This window comes from Musca autumnalis, unplaced genomic scaffold, assembly GCF_047663935.1.
Source record: "Musca autumnalis isolate F117 unplaced genomic scaffold, ASM4766393v1 scaffold_1, whole genome shotgun sequence".
Taxonomy (NCBI): domain Eukaryota; kingdom Metazoa; phylum Arthropoda; class Insecta; order Diptera; family Muscidae; genus Musca; species Musca autumnalis.
The window spans coordinates 141,434,796-141,457,432 of record NW_027411644.1 but is presented as its reverse complement, the minus strand read 5'-3'; the positions used below and the strand labels follow the sequence as shown (position 1 = coordinate 141,457,432).

Sequence of the window (22,637 nt, the reverse complement as noted above, 5' to 3'; positions counted from 1 at the left end):
TGCGAATGCGTAGCTAGATGTAACAAAGTAGCTGTGTTTATTTTTTCTTCAGTGGTAAACCCAACATTTTCGGTCGACATCTATGCTTTGGTTGTCCCTGATGTTACATGAAACGTTCCGACTCATTCCTTTAACCACGTTAACAGGAGAAGATTGCCAAAATTACAATTTGCTGACCCAGAGTTCTATAAAAGTGCCCCAGTGGATATCCTCCTAGGAGGAAATTGATACCCAGTGATTCTACTCGGGGAAGTGGAACATGGTATACTGGGAACGTTGGTAGCCCAGGAAACGGTCTTTGGAAGGATAGTGACTGGCCCAACAAACAATAGAGTAGGAAAACAGACGATTAGAACTTCTCATTGGACGAGAGTGTCTATCGACAAGCAATTGGCCCGGTTTTAGGAAATAGAGGAGGTCCCTTCAAAACCAAATGTCTCTGAAGAGGACAAAATTTGTGAAAGTATTTACACAACCACAGTGAAAAGGAACAGCGATGGGATCTACATGGTCAATTTGCCCTTTAAGTCAGAAACACCATCAAAATCAACTATTTCTTCAAATAGGTATGTGGCCCTTTCTCAATTTCTACGAAACGAACAGGCCATGTCTAGAAAGCCTGAATTCAAATCTGTCCCTGGGACATATGGAGTTAGTTGAAACGCCGACATCGATTTATGACCCATGTTTTTATTTGCCTCATCATGGCGTATACAAGCCAGAAAGTGACACAACAAAACTCCGAGTAGTTTTCAATGGATCATGCCCTATGGAATCTGGCAAAAGTCTTAATGACTTGTTGTATGTAGGTCCTCTCCTACAAAAGGATATAATTTTCTTAATCTTAAAATGGCGTATGTACAGATATGTCTTCAACGCGGACATATCGAAAATGTATAGACAAATTCTGATCAATCCAAATCAAATCACCTTTCACAGAATCGTATATCGTTCTTCCCCTGACGAGGAAATTAGAGACTATAAGTTGAAAACGGTCACTTCGGTCTCAATTGTGCCCCCTATTTGGCACTTCGAACATTGTTTCAACTGGACCACGACGAAGAGCATAGATTCCCCATAGGTGCAAACATCTTAAGAGAAAATATGTACGTTGATAATGCGCTTTTAGGTACGCATTCTATCTCTGCGAAAGAGCAGCTAATAGACATATTAAAGTCTGCAGGATTCCATCTACGAAAATGGACATCCAACTATAGAGAAGTAACCAAGATCTGCCCCGAGACCATCGGCTCAACGGAGAATTCCTAGACTTTGACGATAAGAGCACGGCAAAGACATTAGGAATTAGATGGAATGCTACCACAGACAAATTTTACTTCGTAACAGAAAAGATTCGAAAAAAAAGTTTGTTTACGAAAAGAGAAGTCTTGTCAGTTATAGCCCGTCTCTTTGACCCCTTGGGATGGTTGGCGCCGGTAATAATCACGGCACAAATATTTATGCAACAACTGTAGTTAGATGACATGAAATGGGATGACCAACTAAGAACATTGTCTCAGATGCGGTGGACAACTTTTTAGGAAAGTTATACTGATATTGACCAAATACAAATACCTCGTTGGGTGAGATATACACCAGATTGCAAAATAGAATTCCACGGTTTTTGTGATTCCTCGGAGTTAGCTAATGCAGCTGTATTATATGCAAGAGTAGAGGTTGGCAACGTGGTTTACTCAAATATGTTGGTCTCAAAGTCCAAAGTAGCACCGATAAAGAAGATTTCTCTGCCCCGTTTAGAGCTTTCTGGAGCTTTCTTACTAGCAGAATTATATAATGCATTTTTGCCTCAGTTAGGCGTCGAAAAATATACTCTGTGAACTTTTGTCACATATGACTGAAAAATTATCTAAACAAATATGCATATTATTTCGCAAATGAAGTTCTTGTAAGAATGCTATGTCAACTTTGAGTCAGTCAACAAAGCATTCAGTTCAACTCGTCTACAACGATCAACTAGAGATCTAACATTAAAAGTCACTAAATTTAAGTTTCTACCCATCATAAGTTTGCTCAATATCCTTCAGGATATTTAAACATTCAGCTTTAGCTTCTTCTTTGGACAAGGATTTAAAACTCTTCATAAATTTCATTATTCGTTGTTCTATGGTTGGGATTTCAGGTTCAAGCAATTGTTTAGCTAAATTTAGAAATTCTTCAACTAAAGCAGATTTGACTGGCTTAACTTGTATTGGCACAGTATTTGGCATAAGCCTTACATCCCTTAAAATTAGAGGGGTGGCCGCTTTCTTTGCAGTTAACACAAAAAGGTTTTGCATCACTAGCAGATTTCAAAGAAAAATTGCCAGGTTCATGCGATTGGTCGCACTTAACGCAAGCAAAAGCTCTGTTGCAATTTTTTGAGAAATGTCCCCATTGTTGACATCTCCAACATTGGGGAATTTTAGTACTTACTTTTGGTTTTTCAAAAGTAACCCATTGATCCAAAATTTCTTTTAGACAAGTAATATTGGAAAGCACCGCTCCCGGTTTTAAAGTAATTAAGAAAAGGCCAATATCGAAACCTTTTTTTCTAGAATATTCCGTTGCAAATTTAGTGACATCGTGTACTGTGTTAGGGGAAATTTCCTCTAAGAAATTTTTAATATCCAAAACATTAGTTTTATAGTATAATCCTCTACATATGACACTCTGACGCTTTAATTCTTTAGGAGTGTACGAATAAGAGTCAACATCCTTTTCTCTCAAATATTTCATCATTTCTGAATGAACTAATGCGTCGGTCAGGTATAGCTTACTCTTTCCTCCAGGTTTGTTCCTTATTTTAAAGATAACTTTTTTGGACTTGAGATTATTAATCAGGGAGTTGATGTTAGTGTTCTTCAAAAGATTGGCGGACAGAATGGTTTTTTGGTAGCACCAGGCTTTTTAGTGTTAGTGCTGTTTTTATCTACATTGATGTTTCTGTTTGCAGAGTCTAAAGTTTTAGAACTTACTAATCCATTATCTAATTCAATATCGAAATTTTGTAGAATTGAGAATCTGTTGGCAGAGCCAGCATCATTCGGAATATCAGTACCTTGCTTACGCTTTCTAGAATTGATGGGATTCCTTCCTGCATCTCGTTTGAACTTCTTACTTCTTACCTTAGTGAAGTTTTCATCATCTTCTAGTAAATTTTCATGATCCATAAAATTTGCGGAAAGAATAGACGTGATTGTATCATTACTTCCAAATATGGGCTTCTTAGACAATTTTGAGGAGTCAGGCATTTTATCTTGATTCTCTGGTCGGACTCCACAATTGTGCTAGCATGGCTTAGAAAACTATCGTACACATGGACAACATTTGTTGCCAACAGAGTGGCCAAGATTCAAGACATGATCGGTGGTAACTGGAGACATGTTTCTACACACGACAACCCCGCAGATCTAGCAACCCGGGGGGTGACTCCTTTAGAGTTAAAGGAGAGAGATCTGTGGTGGTTCGGTCCAAGCTGGCTCCGTAAGGATAAACAGTTCTGGCCCTCAACTATTAGCATCCCGGTGATACGTCTGGAAATGAAAACATCCCAAGAGCCTGTCCCGGATCCACATAGGAAGGATAAGCAAGTTTCCTAAGTGCATTTAGCTAAATCTGCGGAGTCGTCACAACCTCCAAAAGAGTCTGAAGCAGGCAAAGAAGATCCAGAAGGACACTTGGATCACCTTCACCGTTTTAGCTCTGCTGTACATGCGTTTGGATACCTGGAAAGGTATATTAGAGGCATTCATCCTGCCACAAGACAGACGTACACGTACAGCAACACCAAATTGTCTTTCACTGAGTTATTCACCGGTCGGAAACATCTCATCACGCTGTCCCAGAAGGCATATTTCCCGGAGAAATGCGAAGCACTATCACAGAGGAAACCAATTAATAACAGTAGTCCTCTTTTAACTCTGACCCCCTTTATGGATCAGCATGGAATTATTCGTGCTAACGATAGGCTAGGATCCACAATGTCGATGTCTTATAGCGAAAAACATCCCTTCATTCTGTCCCCGAAGAGCAAGTTTACAAAACTCTATGCTTCGTTTATCCATGAGATGACTAGACATGTTGGACCCCAACTGATGATGGGCTACTATACGTCTAGAAGGTTGGATAATCCGGGTTCATGAGATTGGTCGCACTTAACGCAAGCAAAAGCTCTGTTGCAATTTTTTGAGAAATGTCCCCATTGTTGACATCTCCAACATTGGGGAATTTTAGTACATACTTTTGGTTTTTCAAAAGTAACCCATTGATAAAAAAAAATTCTTTTAGACAAGTAATATTGGAAAGCACCGCTCCCGGTTTTAAAGTAATTAAGAAAAGGCCAGTATCGAAACCTTTTTTTTCTAGAATATTCCGTTGCAAATTTAGTGACATCGTATACTGTGTTAGGGGAAATTTCCTCTAAGAAATTTTTAATATCCAAAACATTAGTTTTATAGTATAATCCTCTACATATGACACTCTGACGCTTTAATTCTTTAGGAGTGTACGAATAAGAGTCAACATCCTTTTCTCTCAAATATTTCATCATTTCAGAATGAACTAATGCGTCGGTCAGGTATAGCTTACTCTTTCCTCCAGGTTTGTTCCTTATTTTAAAGATAACGTTTTTGGACTTGAGATTATTAATCAGGGAGTTGATGTTAATGTTCTTCAAAAAGATTGGCGGACAGAATGGTTTTTTGGTAGCACCAGGCTTTTTAGTGTTAGTGCTGTTTTTATCTACATTGATGTTTCTGTTTGCAGAGTTTAAAGTTTTAGAACTAACTAATTCATTATCTAATTCAATATCGAAATCTTGTAGAATTGAGAATCTGTTGGCAGAGCCAGCATCATTCGGAATATCAGTACCTTGCTTACGCTTTCTAGAATTGATGGGATTGCTTCCTGCATCTCGTTTGAACTTCTTACTTCTTACCTTAGTGAAGTTTTCATCATCTTCTAGTAAATTTTCATGATCCATAGAATTAGCGGAAAGAATAGACGTGATTGTATCATTACTTCCAAATATGGGCTTCTTAGACAATTTTGAGGAGTCAGGCATTTTTTTATCTTGATTCTCTGGTCGGACTCCACAATTGTGCTAGCATGGATTAGAAACAGTTCTGGCCCTCAACTATTAGCATCCCGGTGATACGTCTGGAAATGAAAACATCCCAAGAGCCTGTCCCGGATCCACATAGGAAGGATAAGCAAGTTTCCTAAGTGCATTTAGCTAAATCTGCGGAGTCGTCACAACCTCCAAAAGAGTCTGAAGCAGGCAAAGAAGATCCAGAAGGACACTTGGACCACCTTCACCGTTTTAGCTCTGCTGTACATGCGTTTGAATACCTGGAAAGGTATATTAGAGGCATTCATCCTGCCACAAGACAGACGTACACGTACAGCAACACCAAATTGTCTTTCACTGAGTTATTCACCGGTCGGAAACATCTCATCACGCTGTCCCAGAAGGCATATTTCCCGGAGAAATGCGAAGCACTATCACAGAGGAATCCAATTAATAACAGTAGTCCTCTTTTAACTCTGACCCCCTTTATGGATCAGCATGGAATTATTCGTGCTAACGATAGTCTAGGATCCACTATGTCGATGTCTTATAGCGAAAAACATCCCTTCATTCTGTCCCCGAAGAGCAAGTTTACAAAACTCTATGCTTCGTTTATCCATGAGATGACTAGACATGGTGGACCCCAACTGATGATGGCTACTATACGTCTAGAATGTTGGATAATCCGGGGAAAGAATCTGATAAAGGCACATATCAATAATTGTGTCAAATGCGTTCTGGCCCGAAAGAAGCTACAAGGCCAATTAATGGCAGCCCTTCCCCCAGAAAGGACAACTCTAAGTCGCCCTTTTGCCAACACGGGAGTCGACTATGCCGGGCCATTTGATCTGAAGACCTTTTCCGGACGCGGGTGCCGCATAATTAAAGGCTACTTTTGTCTATTTGTGTGCTTTGCTACCAAAGCCATCCGTTTGGAAGCAGTGAGCGACCTAACTACCCCGGCATTCATGGCAGCATTGACAAGGTTCGTTTCGCGCCGTGGCTGCCCCAGTAAGACATTTTCCGACAATGGTCGAAATTTTGTGGGTGCTGCCCGAGAAATCAAAGAAAATTTCAAAAAGGTTGTCTTGGAAGTTAAGGAAGCGGTCATATTACGATACGGCCAGCAGCAACTCGACTGGCATTTCATTCCCTCTTCTTCTCCACATATGGGAGGACTATGGGAGGCGGGTGTCAAGAGCTGTAAGATGCATCTCTAGAAAATTGCTGGCCAAATTCACTACACGTATGAAGAGTTCAGCACAATCCTAGCAGACATTGAATACTGTCTAAACTCACGTCCTCTGGCCCCACAATCGGATAACATCGACGACTTGACAGATCTTACGCCCGGACACTTTCTAATTGGGTCCTCTTTACTGTCCAAAGCCGAACTGGAGCAAATTCCCTCTAAAACCACTCTTCTAAATCGGTGGTGGCTGAAAGTAATACAACAAGAATTTTGCCGCCGGTGGAAATCAGAGTACCTTAAGGAGCTGAATAAAAGAAATAAATGGAAACTTGAGTGTACGAAAAGTACTAAATGGTACTAAATTTAGAACAATTTGGATTTGGGTGAACGGATAGAGCTAAATTCCTGAAATTTGGAATTGATATTACTGTTGCAGTGTAGGACTGGGGAAGTTTTGGAAATTCTTACTTATGTGAATGAAAAGTACCAAATTTGGGACAATGGGGATTTGGGTGAACGTATATAGTTGGAATCTCGAAATTTTGAATTGAGATTACTGGTGGGGTGTAGAATTGAGGTAGTTTTGAAAACTCGTACTTATGGGTACGAAAAGTACTAAATGGTACTAAATTTAGTACAATTTGGATTTGGGTGAACGTATGTATGTAGCTGGAAACCTTAAATTTGGAATTAAGATAACTGTGAAGTGTAGGACTGAGATATGAGGGTGGTTTTGGAAATTCGTACCCAGCAAAAAGTTTGCCTCCAAAGAGGCAGTTAAATGATATGTACAAGTGATCTGGAAGTGCATCAAATTATGCATTTTCACTCATGATTTTTACAAGAGCGTGACTACGGAAAGAGGCACTCCATTGCACTGCATTTTAACTGACCCTTTGGCACTGCATTTTAACTGACCCTCTGGCACTGCATTTTAACTGACCCTTTGGCACTGCATTTTAACTAACCCTTTGGGGTAGAATAGGAGGCAGTCCAAAGCACGTGTTTAGATACAGGCATTCTGCGGAAATTGTGCAAGCCATTACAAAATATGCCAGAACAAATAAAATGCATTATTTGTGTAAAACAAAAATATTAATAACTTTATTAAATTAACAAAAATTATGAAAATTCTCTATTGAATTCAATCGCAAACATGTGTGTTTCCTCCGCTCTTCATTTAATCCAAGTTTAAGTGCTTTTGCTTCATCTGCTAAATGGGTTTGATATTGTCTTCCCATCACCAGTTGAGATTTCGACATGTACTCCAACAGCACTCCATTGGGAAATTTTCTCTCGGAAAAATGTTCACAAATTAAATGCCTGTAGAGATGTACAAACTGATTTATGTACATGTAGGGATCTCTAACAACTGCTAATAAAATGTAGTGAACGGAGTGCATTTTTCACAACTCCGTTTGCACTGCTTCCGGATGCTGTTAAATTGTGAGGAATTGGAGTGCCTTTTTCACGACTCCGTTGAACTGCCTCCGGATGTTGTTAAAATGTGACAAATGGATGTGATTCTTTGGATTGCATCCAAATGCGGTTAAAATGTGAGGAATGGAGTGCCTTTTTCACGACTCCGTTTGAACTGCATAAAATCATGCCGTGAAAGAACTAGTCTACATTGCACTACTTCCAATTTATTTTGCTGGGTACTTATGAGTTCGAAAAGTACTAAATTTGGTACAATAGGGATTCGAGTGAACGGACAGAGCTGGAATCCTGAAATTTGAAATTGAGATTATTGTTGGAGCATAGGATTGGGGAAATTTTGGAGATTCGTATTTATGTGTACGAAAAGTACTAAATGGTACTAAATTTATTACAATTTGGATTTGGGTGAACGGATAGAACTGGAATCCTGAATTTAAGTATTTTAATTTTATTTATTTTAATTTAAAGTATGAATTTTAGTAAACGAAAAGAGTTAGAATTTGCAACCCGTTCGCGGTATGCTATAGAGGTAGAATTTGGATTTGGGTGACGGATAGTGTTTGAGTCCTGAAATTTGAAATTAGGATAACTATTGGAGTGTAGGACTGAGGTAGTAAGGGTACGAAAATTACTAAGTGGTACTACCTGTGGTACAATTTGGATTTGGGGGAACGGATAGAGCTGGAATCCTGGAATTCGGTCAGACTGCTGTTGGAGTATAAGATTGAGATGGAAGTAGTTTTTGAAATTCGTACTTATGGGTACGAAATGTACCAAATGGTACAACTTGGATTTGAGTGCACGGATAGCGCTGGAATCCTGTTATTTGGAATTATGGTTACTGTTGAAGTGAAGGATTAAGGTTGTTTTGGAAAATCGAATTGTACAGAATTTGGTACAATTTGTTTTTGTGTAAAGGGGTTTTTGAAAATTCGTCGTAGAAAGGTACGAAAAGTGCTAAAGTGTACTAAATATGGAATCCATTGTATTAGGCAAACGCGAAGAGCTAGAATTCTGAAATTTTGAACGAGTGGTCATTGATGGAGAGTTAGGAAGATGTACCAAAGGGTATTTAGAAACTCGACCTATAAGTACTAAAAGTTTCTAAATTTGGTACCAATTGCATATTTTTAATGGATAAAGCTAGAATCTTCAAATTTGGTATGGGAATCAAGGTTGGGAAATGGCGTTGAAATAAGGATATGGTTTTGGAAGTTCGTATTTATGATTACGAGCAGTAATAAATTTGGATTTGGGTGAACGGATAGAGGTGGAATCCTAAAGTTTTGAATTAAGATTACTGTAGGGGTGTAGGATTGAGATAGTTTTGGAAATTCGTACCTTTGGGTACGAAAAGTACTAAATGGTACTAAATTTGGTACAATTTGGATTTGGATGAACGGAACTAAGATTACTGCCGGACAGTAGAATTGAGGTAGTTTTGGAAATTCGTACTTATGGGTACAGAAAGCACTAAATTTGGTACAATTTGAATTTTAGTAAACGGATAGTGTTGGAATTAGGAATTAAGATTACTGTAGGAGTATGGGTACGAGAAGTACTAAATGGTACTAAATATGGTACAATATGGATTTGGGTGAACGGGTAGAGCTGGAATCCTGAAATTTTTGTTTGGGAAAGAAATGGTACTAAATTTGATACAATTTGGATTCGGGTGAATTAATAGAGCTGGAATCCTGAAATTTGGAATTACGATTACAGTCGAAGAGTAGGATTCAGGTTGTTTTGAAAAAGCAAACTTATGGTACTAAATTTAATACAATTTGTATGTAGGTGAACGGATAGCGGTGGAATCCTGCAATTTGAAAGTATGATTATTGTAGCCCTGTTGCGTTGAGGAAGTTTTGAAAATTGGTACGAAAATTCTAAATTGTTCTAAATATAGTACAATTTTAATTTGGTTTAACGGATAGAGTTTGAATCCTGAAATTTGGAAGTAAGATTACTACTAAAGTGAAGGATTGAGGTAGTTTTGGAAAATCTTACTTATGGGTACGAAGAGTTCGACTTGATACTAAGTTTGGTACAATTTGGAATTGGACGAACGGATACAGCTGGAATCTTGAGATTTGGAATTACTGTAATTATTATGGAATTTACTGTAATTATTTTGTATTAATGTCCGTGTATGGCTGAGATATGTAGTCGAAATACGTACCATAAGTATACGAAAATTACTTAATGGTACTCAATTTGTTTTTGGGTGTAGGGACAGTGCTGGAATTTTTATTTTTTGGAGTTAGGGTGTGTATTGGTGTGCAACGTTGATCTCGCTGTTAATGTGTAAGGGTTACGTACAGTACGTACAGTACTAAGATAAAAATAAATATTGATTAAAATTGGTATTAGTGCGACCAAATTTTCAGTGTTTGTCATTTCCATATTATATATTGTTTATTTGTTTTTTATATCCTTTCCGCATATATATATATATATATATATATATATATATATATAAGAATTTCTGAAATAGTACATGTAAGTTAACAGTGAATCTCAAGTCCCCATTTCTTGCTTAAATTCGAATCAGAAAAGGTTCCAATGCATGGCTCTAATACTAATCAGACTATACTCTTCACATTTGTTTGTGTTGATGTGCAATATTTCAGCTGGAATAAGGTCAGGTCCTGGTGCTTCATTCACATTTTATTTTCTGATCTATTTTGCATTTTGTTATTTCCCTCTGTCATGTGTAGAATCTCGAAAAAAATAGGATACAGTATATGATATGAAATTATTTAATTCATTGTTATAAAAGCTAATGAGATTTTAAATATAGTGTTACTTCACTATAAAACTTAAAAAAAGACAATTATAATTGTACTCTGGACAAATTGTAAAATTTAGATTAGTTGTTGTAACAGAACTTATATCCCTCAACAATGTCATGTTTTAACCATAACTTATGTCATATGCATTACGTATTTTATTTCAGGTAATGAAGTCACTTGAGCCACATGTGAACGTAGTTGGATTCTTAGGCTGCTGTACAGATAAAGATCCAATCTTTGTTATAATAGAATATGTCAACAAGGGAAAGCTGCAAACTTATTTAAGATCATCTCGAGCAGAACGGTAAGATTTTTATAAAGTTTGTGGTTGAATTTGTTACATATTAAAATAATCTGTGAAGTAAGTTCTCGAAACACTAATTTTGGTAGTTTCGGTATACTTGTTAAAAATAATTATTACATACCTTCGGTTCTTCATATACATATACCCAGCAAGCATTTTCTATCGCCCATTACCCGAAGCAGTCACTCCCGGGCGATAGAAACACACATCCGCGATATCGCATTCTAATTGATGTAGGCACACCGTACGGGAAGAAATGAACCACGCATTCGTTTCCTCATAAAAATATCGCCATCGTGACTCTCGACTCTGGACTAAAGCGATTCTTTCAAAGACAACGCATGAGACACATTTATGAGGAAACGAGTGCGTGGTTCATTTCTTCCCGAACGGTGTGCCTACATCAATTAGAATGCGATATCGCGGATGTGTGTTTCTATCGCCCGGGAGTGACTGCTTCGGGAAATGGGCGATAGAAAATGCTTGTTGGATATAGTACCTTTAGGCGACAAATAAGTACATTGTTTGAAAGATATTGCATATTTTACCATAAAATAGTGGCAATGACCAATAAATAAATAAATAAATAAATAAATAAATAAATAAATAAATAAATAAATAAATAAATAAATAAATAAATAAATAAATAAATAAATAAATAAATAAATAAATAAATAAATAAATAAATAAATAAATAAATAAATAAATAAATAAATAAATAAATAAATAAATAAATAAATAAATAAATAAATAAATAAATAAATAAATAAATAAATAAAAAAGAAAAAAAAATAAATAAATAAAACAAAAATTAAAATCGAAAATGTGTACATTTTAAAAGTCAAATTAAATTTTAGTAATTTTAGTATTCATAAACCACTATTATATTATCATTATTTCTGCAAACTTATTTGTTTTAATTTTCTCTGTCGAATGAGTGTAATAAGTACTGTTGGCACTTTTGACTTTTTGGATTTTTTTGGATTTTTTGTTTTTTTTTTCTTATATTCAAATTCACTCTATGATAAAGAAAATGAAATTTATTTTTTCTTTTCTAAATATCACTCACATTATACACAATACATATTATTATTTGTCTGCTTATTGTCAGTCACAATCATTTAATCACTGCACTTTTATACTTTTCAATTTATTAATGATTAAATATTGAATTATTAATTATATTTATTTGAAATTTCACTTTCCCGTACCTTTCGCACTTGAAATATTAAACTGAATGATATTTTTCTTGTTGTTGGTCTTTTCAAATACTTGGAATAGCTGTAAAACTCTCACCGTATCTCTCTCACGAGAAGAAATAGTAAAACAATATAAATTGTTTGTGTAAACAATCAAATGCAGAATTTTCATATTCTTCTGTGACACTAGGTAGTTCTTGCAGATCGATCTAATTTGAACAGTAATACATTTGTTATTGTAAAATGATAAAGTATCGCTCTTTTATAGAAAAGAAGTTCAGAATGCGATAACTTTTGGTAGAGGAAGTGAGTAACTCACTTCCAAATGCTAGCTGGGTATAAATATAAAGTCAAGTTTTCCAAACATATACTTTCCTTGTAAAATAATTTTATGGTACACTGAAAACTTTAGATTTAAACTTTAATCATTTTTTAGTGTTTGTTGATTTTTGATATAATAATTCTTCAGGAGTTTCATGTAATAAAACAATGAAAATTTAGTTTTATTACTCTATTTTCTGATATCTCAAACGTGTGGGACGATCATCGGTGTTGTAAGAAAAATATTAATTATATAAATTTCAACCAAAATGCTGCAAAGTGGCAATTACATTTTTGCTACTAAAGATTTTTTAGGGGTTTTCTCTTATATGTCTTTTGAACATATATATATATATGTATATATATATATATATATATATATATATATATATATATATATATATATATGATTTTTCCAGTGAAAACCTGAACTCTTTAAGCATCGAGTATTCTCATGTTAATGAATTCCGACATGACATCCTTGAAGCGTTGGTCAAAAAAAAATTGAAAATATACTGAAATATTTTGCTGAGCAGCATCACCACAGCAAAACACAAAGGAAATCAAAAACCTTGTATTGACACATTTGTAAAAATTAAGAAAAATAGTCATTATTCAGACAATATTCGATTTCCACTACCAAATAGGACTTAATGTTTTTGTAATTGATAGTGTTTAATACAACAAAATCCAATCATTGTTAAAAAATGACTTTAAACATTGTTACGGAATTAGGTTTAACTAATCTTCGGGTAGACGTTGTTTTATTTCCCGATACATAAAACAGTGTTCGTTTTAGATTACGGTTCTACAATGCTTTATTTACTTTATTACTCTTATTCACAACCGACTATAATTACTAAGCACACAGCTTTTCTTTACTACTTCCGACTGTTCAGTTTGACGTCTTAAACACAACTAGCTCAACTCCCAAAAATTCCCTTGTATTTAATGCCCATCACTTTTTGTTCCGGAATTCTCCAGAAAGCAAATCTGGTAACACCTCAAAGCAAACTGTGCCACAAACACACAGACGCACGCTTGTACTAAGCGAACAACAACACTTACATACACGGGCGAGAGAGCAATAATTACAAATGAAGCGCAATGACGTCACAATTGCCAAACAAACATAAAGGAAGTACAACAAATGAAAAAAATAGCAAACTAAGTTATAATTGCATGATTATGACAAAATAAGTGAAAACAAAAGCACACCAATAACATATAAAGTAAGTAAAGTAAGAACTGGAATGATTAAGAAAATTCTACATGGTAGTTGTTGTTTTTAAAATAAAATGGCCGTCCGCAATTTTATTCCATTTAACGGCCATACCTTCACTTTTACCAAATCCGGTGTATTAATGGACTTTGTTGCACCAAAGTCCAATGTCAAGGTACGCAATTCACCATAGATGAAGCCTTTAACCGTTAAGTTGTGATTCTTCTGCTGGACTACGGCTATAGAGATCATAATTGGCGGAATATACTTCACCTGACGTTTCTCTTTCCAGATTTTTGGCCACCAGTTGGTCATCGCTTTTGAAGGCGGTGAGGCGGATTTGAGCCTTGGTCGTCGTAATCTGCATTTCCGTGCAATGTGTCCAACTTTTCGACAGTTATACCAAGTCTTCTTCGTTCTGCTAGCCCCTCGTTGCAATTTATTTATTAACCGCATTAGTGCATCCTTCATCAGGTCGACAATGTTCTGGGGATTCTTGATGTTTCACCAATAACCTCTTGGTTTCTTGGGCCAGCTCAAATGACACGGCAAACTTTATCTCTGGATCACGAATGCCACTAGTAAAAGTCTTAATCTTTATGCGATCCACCAATGGATGTGTCTGTCCTGGATATGCCAACTGCGCCAACCGCTCTACTTTAGCCGCAAAGTCTTGTAATGTCTCATTTGGCTTCTGGACCCTTCCCCTCAGTTCCATTCGGTAGATCTCTTGCTTATATTCACCACTACTTACGTTCGAGAGCAGCCATTATATCTCCATAGCTGTTTCTAGAAACGGCAGGAATAGTCTGTATTAAATCAGCAGCACTGCCCTTCAATGCCATAAGGAGTGCTACAGCCTTGTCGTTCCAAGAATCTCTTGAAGCCACTGTCTCGAACTGTAATTTGAACACATTGACGCGACGTCGATTGATTTTTTGCGTGTTATGAATAGCTCTCACTAGACCGCCTTTGATTTCCAGTTCCGAAATTTTCTATTCTATGTCCAGAATCTTCTCACCTTGAGCCAGAAATTTATCATTAAACGGACGTTTTCTATCCTCTTTTCGATCACTAATGTGATGTCCTCGAGTTTTTTGCTAATTTTTTAGAATTCTCATCCAATTTTTCCTCTAATTTGTCGTCGAATTTGGCAAATGTTTCCTCTGATTTTCTGGAGTTTTCTTCGTTCTTTCTGGATATTTCTTTCAACATTTTAATGCTGTCAGTTTTCATTTCCTTGGAGCTTCCTTCTATTTTCCTAATTTCAAGTATCATCATAGCCAGCATCGATTTTAAATCCTCACCCCTGGCAGCTACCGACGGAACTTCCTCAAGCCTTTAGTCGCCCCTTTCCGAAAATTCTACTTCATCCTTACCGTAGAATTGATATGTGTCGATGTCCAGGCCACGGCGCTCGAACTCTTCCAACAGCCGTTTTTGTAGTTCAGCCTTGCTGCCGGTAGAAGGCAACTCCAACTTGGACACCGTTCTGACTCGACGATAAACAGTAGGTCCCATATCATTGAGCTAATATTAATCGGGGTGCACTCATTGATATTAGAGAAGTCTTCCTTGTCCCTTCTGAGATGTTTGTGGAACAATTGCTCTTATTCACAACCGACTGTAATTACTAAGCACACAGCATTCCTTTACTTCTTCTTTAACCGAGTGTTCAGTTTGACGTCTAAAAGACAACTAACTCAACTGCAAAAAATTCCCTTGTATTTAAAGCCCATCCCTTCTTCTCCAGAAAGCAGACCTGGTAACACCGCGAAGCAATCTGTGCAACAAACACATAGAAGCACACTTGCACTAAGCAAACTACAGCACTTGCATACACGGGCGAGAGCAAAAATTACAAGAGAAGCGAAATGACGTCATAATTATCAAAACAAGCATAAAGGAAAGTACAACAAATGCTAAGAAATACAGCAGATAGTTGCATGATTATGGCAAAACAAATGAAAACAATACAAACAATCAATCCATCAATAACATGTAAAGTAAGAACTGGATTTATTTAGAAAATTCTACATGGTAGTTGTTGTTATTAAAATAAAGTGACTGCGTAATATAACTTTACAATTCAAATTTTTAAATAACATTAAATTAACATTCGTAACAATATTAAATCACGAAAATTGCATCCAACCCCACTGTGCATTTTGTTATTTTTATTTATAAAATAGCTGATAAAACAACAAAAATGTCAATATTATAGAAGCTATGAGTATTTCTTTGCATATATGTACACACTTTATTTAATAAAACCTACAACAACAATTACTATTTAGAATTCCAATCACTACTTTTCTACGTTTGTTTTGCTATTGTTCTGGTCCCTTTTCATGAAATTTGTAGCAAATAGTAATATTTTTATGAATTTCGAGAGGGATGCGGTACCATCCCACGTCCTTTTTTAATCGCTATATATGCTATATTTGACCATATTGGTTTGAACGTTGATTTTGAGAGACAATGAGTAGATATTTGAAGCCAAAATATCCGGCCACGCCCACTCTTTTAAATATATATGTTATATCTTGAAAACCTAATTTCATGAACTTTTTAGAAAATGTTCAGGAATGACTCGTGTGGAAAATAGGCAATATAGTTGTTAATGAATTTCGGAGGGCCCTATTGTTTTAAAAATAGGTAGATTTGTAAACTTATGAAGTCATCGCCATATTAATTAACAAGACAACAAGGTTGTGTCCCCCTTCAAATGTTATTAGTTGAGCCCGAAGCCCCGACAACGGCCTCTTTTTTAAATATGTTATATCTCGAAAAGTAACTAACCTATTTTCACGAAAGTTTTTGCAATGTGTGGTACGCGTAGGCATAAATTTAGGAGGAGGCTCGGTACTTTCCCTATTAAGAATAGCGATATATTTAGAAATTACCTTAATTGCTGAGGTTCAACTGTAGAAAGTGCGTAGATCTGTTCATCAGCAACGATCGACTTAATCAATTTTTCTTTATACTTTTATAAATATATTCCGTTTATTTTCCGGGATTGCCTTCTTTTGCAAACACTTTCGTTGGGGTTATATGGGGTTGCCAAGGAAAGACCTCTCTTTGGAGCTTTTTTTGGTCACTCTTATTTTTCGAGCCGATGATCGATATTTGGGTATAAAAGTTTTTTGTTGAAGAAGTTATTAAAAAATAACTTCGGTGGAAAATACCCACAAAGAAAAAACAAGGGAACTGATAAGATTCTGTGGCGAGATTCGAAACTAGTCTTCCCTTACTTGGTGAAAAATGCCCAACTTTATCCACTAATAAATTAGTTGTTTTAAATTTTTAAAACAACAACAGTAGGGTTAAGCCAGACTATTTTGAAAAAAAATGCATCAGCTATCCCAATAAAAAAACGCCACCAATTTATATTTATTAGGATAAAGATAGGGAACAGGGACGTTCCTAAACAGCATCATGGGACGGAAAAATCCGACAAAGTCCGTTGGAGAAAGGAAAGATTACAGATAAAATATGTTGATAAATTTAAAATCCTTAATGAATAACTCGGTTTGACAATGGACCTGAAGGAATGACGTAGAAAACACCTATCTTTGAATTGTACTGTATAAAGCCCATAAAAAGTTGACATTAAAAAAGAAAACGACGAGCCAGCAACGCGGACCCGGTTCTGCTAGTTACTTTTATAATGAAGAGCATTGCATTCCTTTTGCAGTAGTTTAATATGCTCTCCATTCCTGAATGGAATTCAATTAACTAATTCAATCAACCAAAATGTTTTCTATTTATATAGTTTTTTACAGTTACTGTCAAATTTTATACATAGTACTTACTGTTTTCGAGTAGTTCAAACATCTCTCCCTTATTGCAACTTAGGTACTTTATTATCATTTTAAATTTATTTGTTATTTTAACATTACACTGTAGTATACAGACTTACAGCCCTTTTTTGTAAGGAAGAAATTCCGATTCGTTCGTTATTTGACAAACGAAAACACATTTTGGTTTTTGTATTAAATGTTGTTTGTGTATGTGTGACAAACAAACGAAACTTTTGATGTTCCACATATTTTCCTCACATTTTTGGTTTTCATAACAAAAATAAACGAACGAAAAAGTCTGAAAAAAAACGATGGAAAGAGATCCAACGTTTTGAGCCGAAATTTGATGTTCGTTGCCAAATTCCGCTGAAAACATATGCATATGATGTGGAAATGATTTACAGACGCGCTATACAGGACACTTTCATTTTAAAACAGTCCGTTTTTGTAAAAAATATTTCCTGTTTAAACAGGCTGTTAGGCCCGAACTGGGCATAAGAGAATTGAAATATGTAAATAAATATTATTTCAGTTGTCTTTTGCGCTAATTGCTATATCAAAGAAATTATTAAAAATGTAAAAATAAACAAATGGAAATTAATTCCGTTTTTAGCTTCTTCAGAAAACGAAATAATTTTTTGGAATGAAATGATTTTGCATGTGGAATTGTACTTTTATGTAAGTCAGTAATCACACGCGCAAAATGTACGGTAAAGAAAATTGAGTTTTTGGGGAGAGCGGAGAGAAAAGAGTCCTTCTGTACTCGCACGTCCCCGCTCTCACCCAAAAACTTAATTTTTTCTACACCAAATTTTGCGCGTGTGGCTACTGACTAAACTAGACACTTTAAAACTCTCTAAAAACACTTAAACATAATAAAACTGTTGTTTTTATTTAAAAAAATCATAAATTTTAATTATTTCTCAATTAACGAAACCATTTATTAACAATCTGTTGCCACATAATTTTTTCGTGAATAACGAAATTGCCATTCGATACAACGATTTTTTTGAGCGATGTTATGCTTAAATGTTTCTTACGTCATTTGTCCGTTTTGAGATAATCACATTTTAATGTTTTGCGTCACAACTGCGTGGAGCTGACTAAAGAAACTATTTATACTTTTGACTTGAATTATTAATAATAGTACATAGAACATATTTTCAAAAATATAGAGGATTATGTATTGGAATGGTGCCGTGACATATCTCCCGACAGACATAACTCCCAAAATCGTTTTGTCCGTTTTTAAAATTTAAGTGATTTTTATTTAAATGCAATTTCTATTTCAAATACATAAGAAAAATCTTAAAAATTAACTTTAAGTTCATATGCATTTTTCATTTCATAAAATAATTTATAATTGATTTAAATTTTTTAAAAAAAATAATTACAAAATAAGTAATAGCCAACTCAAGTCGAACTATATTCAAAATTTGCCTTGAAACCTATTTTAAACGAAAAATGCTGCCTGCAGGAAAATAAAAAGTTTCTCTTAAAATTCGCAAATACTTTTTGAAAAAAGATAAGCGCCGCAGGCGAAAATATTAAAAAAAACGCGCGATTTTTTACAAAAATATTTTCACAATTTAAGAAAATAAAATGTTTTTGTAAAAATATTCAATCAAATACTTTTTGAAAAACGAAAAGCGACGCAGGCGAAAATATTTTTGAAAAAAAAAATCGCGCGATTTTTTACAAAAATATTTTCACATTTAAGAAAAACTAAAAGTTTTTGTAAAAATATTCAAATACTTTCTGAAAAACGGTAAGAGCCGCAGGCGAAAATATTTTTGAAAAAAAAATCGTGCGATTTTTTACAAAAATATTTTCACAATTTAAGAAAATAAAATATTTTTGTAAAAATATTCATATACTTTCTGAAAAACGAAAAGCGCCGCAGGCGAAAATAGTTTTGAAAAAATCGCGCGATTTTTTACAAAAAATATGTTCCTTATTCAAATACTTTCTGAAAAACGAAAAGCGCCGCAGGCTAAAATATTTTAAAAAATTAAAATCGCGCTATTTTTTAAAAAACTATTTTCACAATTTAAGATGATAAAAATTTTTGTAAAAATATTCGCGATTTTTTACAGAAATATTTATCACAATTAGAAAAGAAAAATAAAAAATGCCAACAAATTTTTGAAAAAAAATTGCGTATTTTTTTACAAAAATATGTTCACAATTAAGGAATATAAAAAGTGTTTGTACAAATATTCAAATACTTTCTGAAAAACGAAAATATTTTTGAAAAAATTGCGCGATTTTCTTAACTAATATTTTTACAATTTAAAATTTCTTCTTTTGGGCATAATTTCGTTTTTAAATAATTTTATGAAATCAAGAGGATTTTGTGGATACTTCGGTATTGGTTAGCACTTAGGACTTCTCAAATGTATAATTCCGCTTTTTTTTTTTTTTTTTTTGAATTCATTTATTTCTGTTTTAATTCATTACAAAAGTTATTTGTTGCCCCAGCGCCTTGAAGCTTTATAGGGGCTTACTAAAAGTACAAAAATTCATAAAGAACGGATTCTGTATTATCTCATTTAAAATTTTGAATATGGAAACAATTCACATGAAACTGGTATGAAAATTTAAGGAAATAAGAAAAATTTACATCAGAAGTATTTCGATATTTCTTAACAAGTATAACTTTATTTCTCGTTTAAATGAAGAAATTCTTGAAAGATTTTTAATGTTGTCGGGTATATGGTTAAATTCTATGCACCCACTGTGCTCTATTCTTTGTTTCGATGTTTCCAGTCTGCATCTTTTTACTCTTAGATTTGCTCTATTCCTGGTGTTGATCATAGTTTGATTGACGTCAAAATGAATGGAACGTGGGCCAATATTATTAATTGCTTTATATATATATATGTTATCAGTTGTAATTTATAAGTACCATACAATGGCAATATGTTTTTGGTTACATTGCTATATAACTGCAAACTTGGGTAAAGCCTTGGCAAATTGTAAACAATTTTAAGAGCTTTGTTCTGTACTCTTTGGAGCGATTTCAATTGCGCAGTTTTCCTATGAGCATAGACCAGTGCCATGTAGTTTAGATGACTTTGTATTAATGCATTGTATAATAAAAGTTTGGTTCTGGTATCAAATTTTTGTCTGAATTTATGTAGAATTCCTACAGCAGGAGCAATCTTATTTTTTAACTCATCAATATGCAGATTCCATGTTAGATTATGTTGCATATATATTCCCAAATACTTAAGAGATAGACTCTCATAAATAATCGTATCGGCAATTGTTATATTAAATGTTGCGTCATGTTGTGAACAGCGGGGTCGAAACCTTATAATTTTCGTCTTATTAGAGTTAACTATAAGTTTGTTCAATCGACAGTACTCCATGATAAGATTAGCATCATGCTCCATTTGACATTTTAGCACTAGTTCGTGATTATATGGATACAGAAGTGCAATATCGTCTGCGTACATAATTAGTTTTCCATATAGATCTAAATTAGATATGTCATTTATATAAATTGTGAATAACAAGGGACCCAATACGCTGCCCTGCGGTACTCCATGCTCCACAATACCAATATCACTTTTAATGCCGTTGATTTCTACATATTGTTTTCAATTCGCAATATAACTCGCTATTAGTTTTAGCGCGTTCCCTTGAATTCCATAAAGTGCTAGCTTGGATAGCAGAATCTGATGATCGACCAAATCAAACGCTCTTGATAGATCGTAAAACACTGCACCGACACCACCAAAATTCGAATCCAGTCCCTCACATATTAAGTTTACCACATTTACTATTGCTTCTTGAGTGCCGCTTCTTTTTTTAAATCCATATTGTCTTGCATACATCTGTCCCGTCTCCTCCAAAAAGTTCGACAACTGTTGATATATTATTTTTTCATATATTTTATCAAATAATGATAGTAACGCTATTGGACGGAAATCACAAACTTTGCTTGCATTCCCAGACTTAGGAATAGGAGTTATCTTAGATATTTTAAGAATCTCCGGTTAAATTGATGTGTCTATCATACTATTGAATATTGATGTTAAGTGCTCACTAATATAGTCCTTCGAAGCAATCAACACTTTGCCGGAAATTCTGTCATGACCAGGACTTTTACTAGGATCTATATTTGCTATTAAACTATCAATCTCCGATCTATTGACATAATATAAACAAAAACTTGATGGACATTGTGTTATGCTATGCAAATCGTTAAAGTGGTCTCCAACGTTGTATGGTATTTTACTTCTTAACATTCTTGGAATATCCAGAAAATAGTCATTGAAAGTGTTCGTTTTAACAGCATTGTCATCAACAACTTCTCCCATATCATTTCTTAATAGTATCTCCTTATTGAGCTTCCTTCCCAAGCATTCGTTCAAAAATTGCCAGCATTTGCGTGGATTTTGGTTAAAATTTTCAACATTATTGCTTAAATATGAATTCATACTCATGCGACTAGCAATTTTTATTATTCGGCTAACGTTCCTCAACGTATATTCATTGTTCGCATCTCTTCCAATTCGTTTCCTCTTTGCCAAAAGTTTTGCTTTAAAAGCTCTTAGTGCTTGTAGGTTCTTATTTTCCCAAGGCGTTAACAGGGTTTTTGATAGTACCTTAAGTTCTTTATCTGTAGTGTTTTCATTAACAATTTCAGTAATTGTAGTTACAAAACGTTCCATATCAGAAGAAGGATTTCCTAGACAAGTGAAATTTGCAGCATAATTTTGAATACTTGCGGCTATGTTATTATAATTATACTGTTTGATGGATTTAGTGGTCACTTCGCTACTTCGAATATTACTTCTTAAACTGCACCATACAATATTATGATCTGATAACTCGCATTCTATTGAGCTGACATTCAATATTCTTGATTCGTTACTGTAGACATGATCTATTGACTTTCTGCTTACTGGACGTGTTACCAATGTGTGGCATGACTCATAGTCTACTGAAGATAAAGTCGAGAATATGTCTGAAAACCCACTAGCTTCAAGCAAATCAATATTAGCATCCCCAATAACTATTGATGCTGTACGACAGCAACCACACAATTCGTTTTCAAGATATGTTAGGAATGAAGTCGTATTACATTTCGGCGAGCGATAGAACGTAGTAATTTTTAGAGGAACTCCATTTATTACAAAATTATCTAACGATATTCGTATGGCTTCGACGTATGCTTTACTCTCACAAAGATCTACAACATATGATATATTACTGCGTACATAAAATGACACTCCACCATATCCGTCTTTTCGACAACAGTGAATTGAGTTATATCCAGGAAGAT

General features: G+C 34.8%; 1 protein-coding gene across 1 annotated transcript in view; it reads left to right on the top strand.

The window, feature by feature from the left end:
• Cad96Ca (tyrosine kinase receptor Cad96Ca) overlaps nucleotides 1-22,637 on the top strand; it is a 348,405-nt gene that overhangs the window by 261,037 nt on the left and 64,731 nt on the right. The window contains exon 7 of the mRNA XM_073956230.1: nucleotides 10,657-10,796. Within this exon, the coding sequence (XP_073812331.1) occupies nucleotides 10,657-10,796 (140 nt within the window). The remainder of the gene's footprint in view (nucleotides 1-10,656; nucleotides 10,797-22,637) is intronic.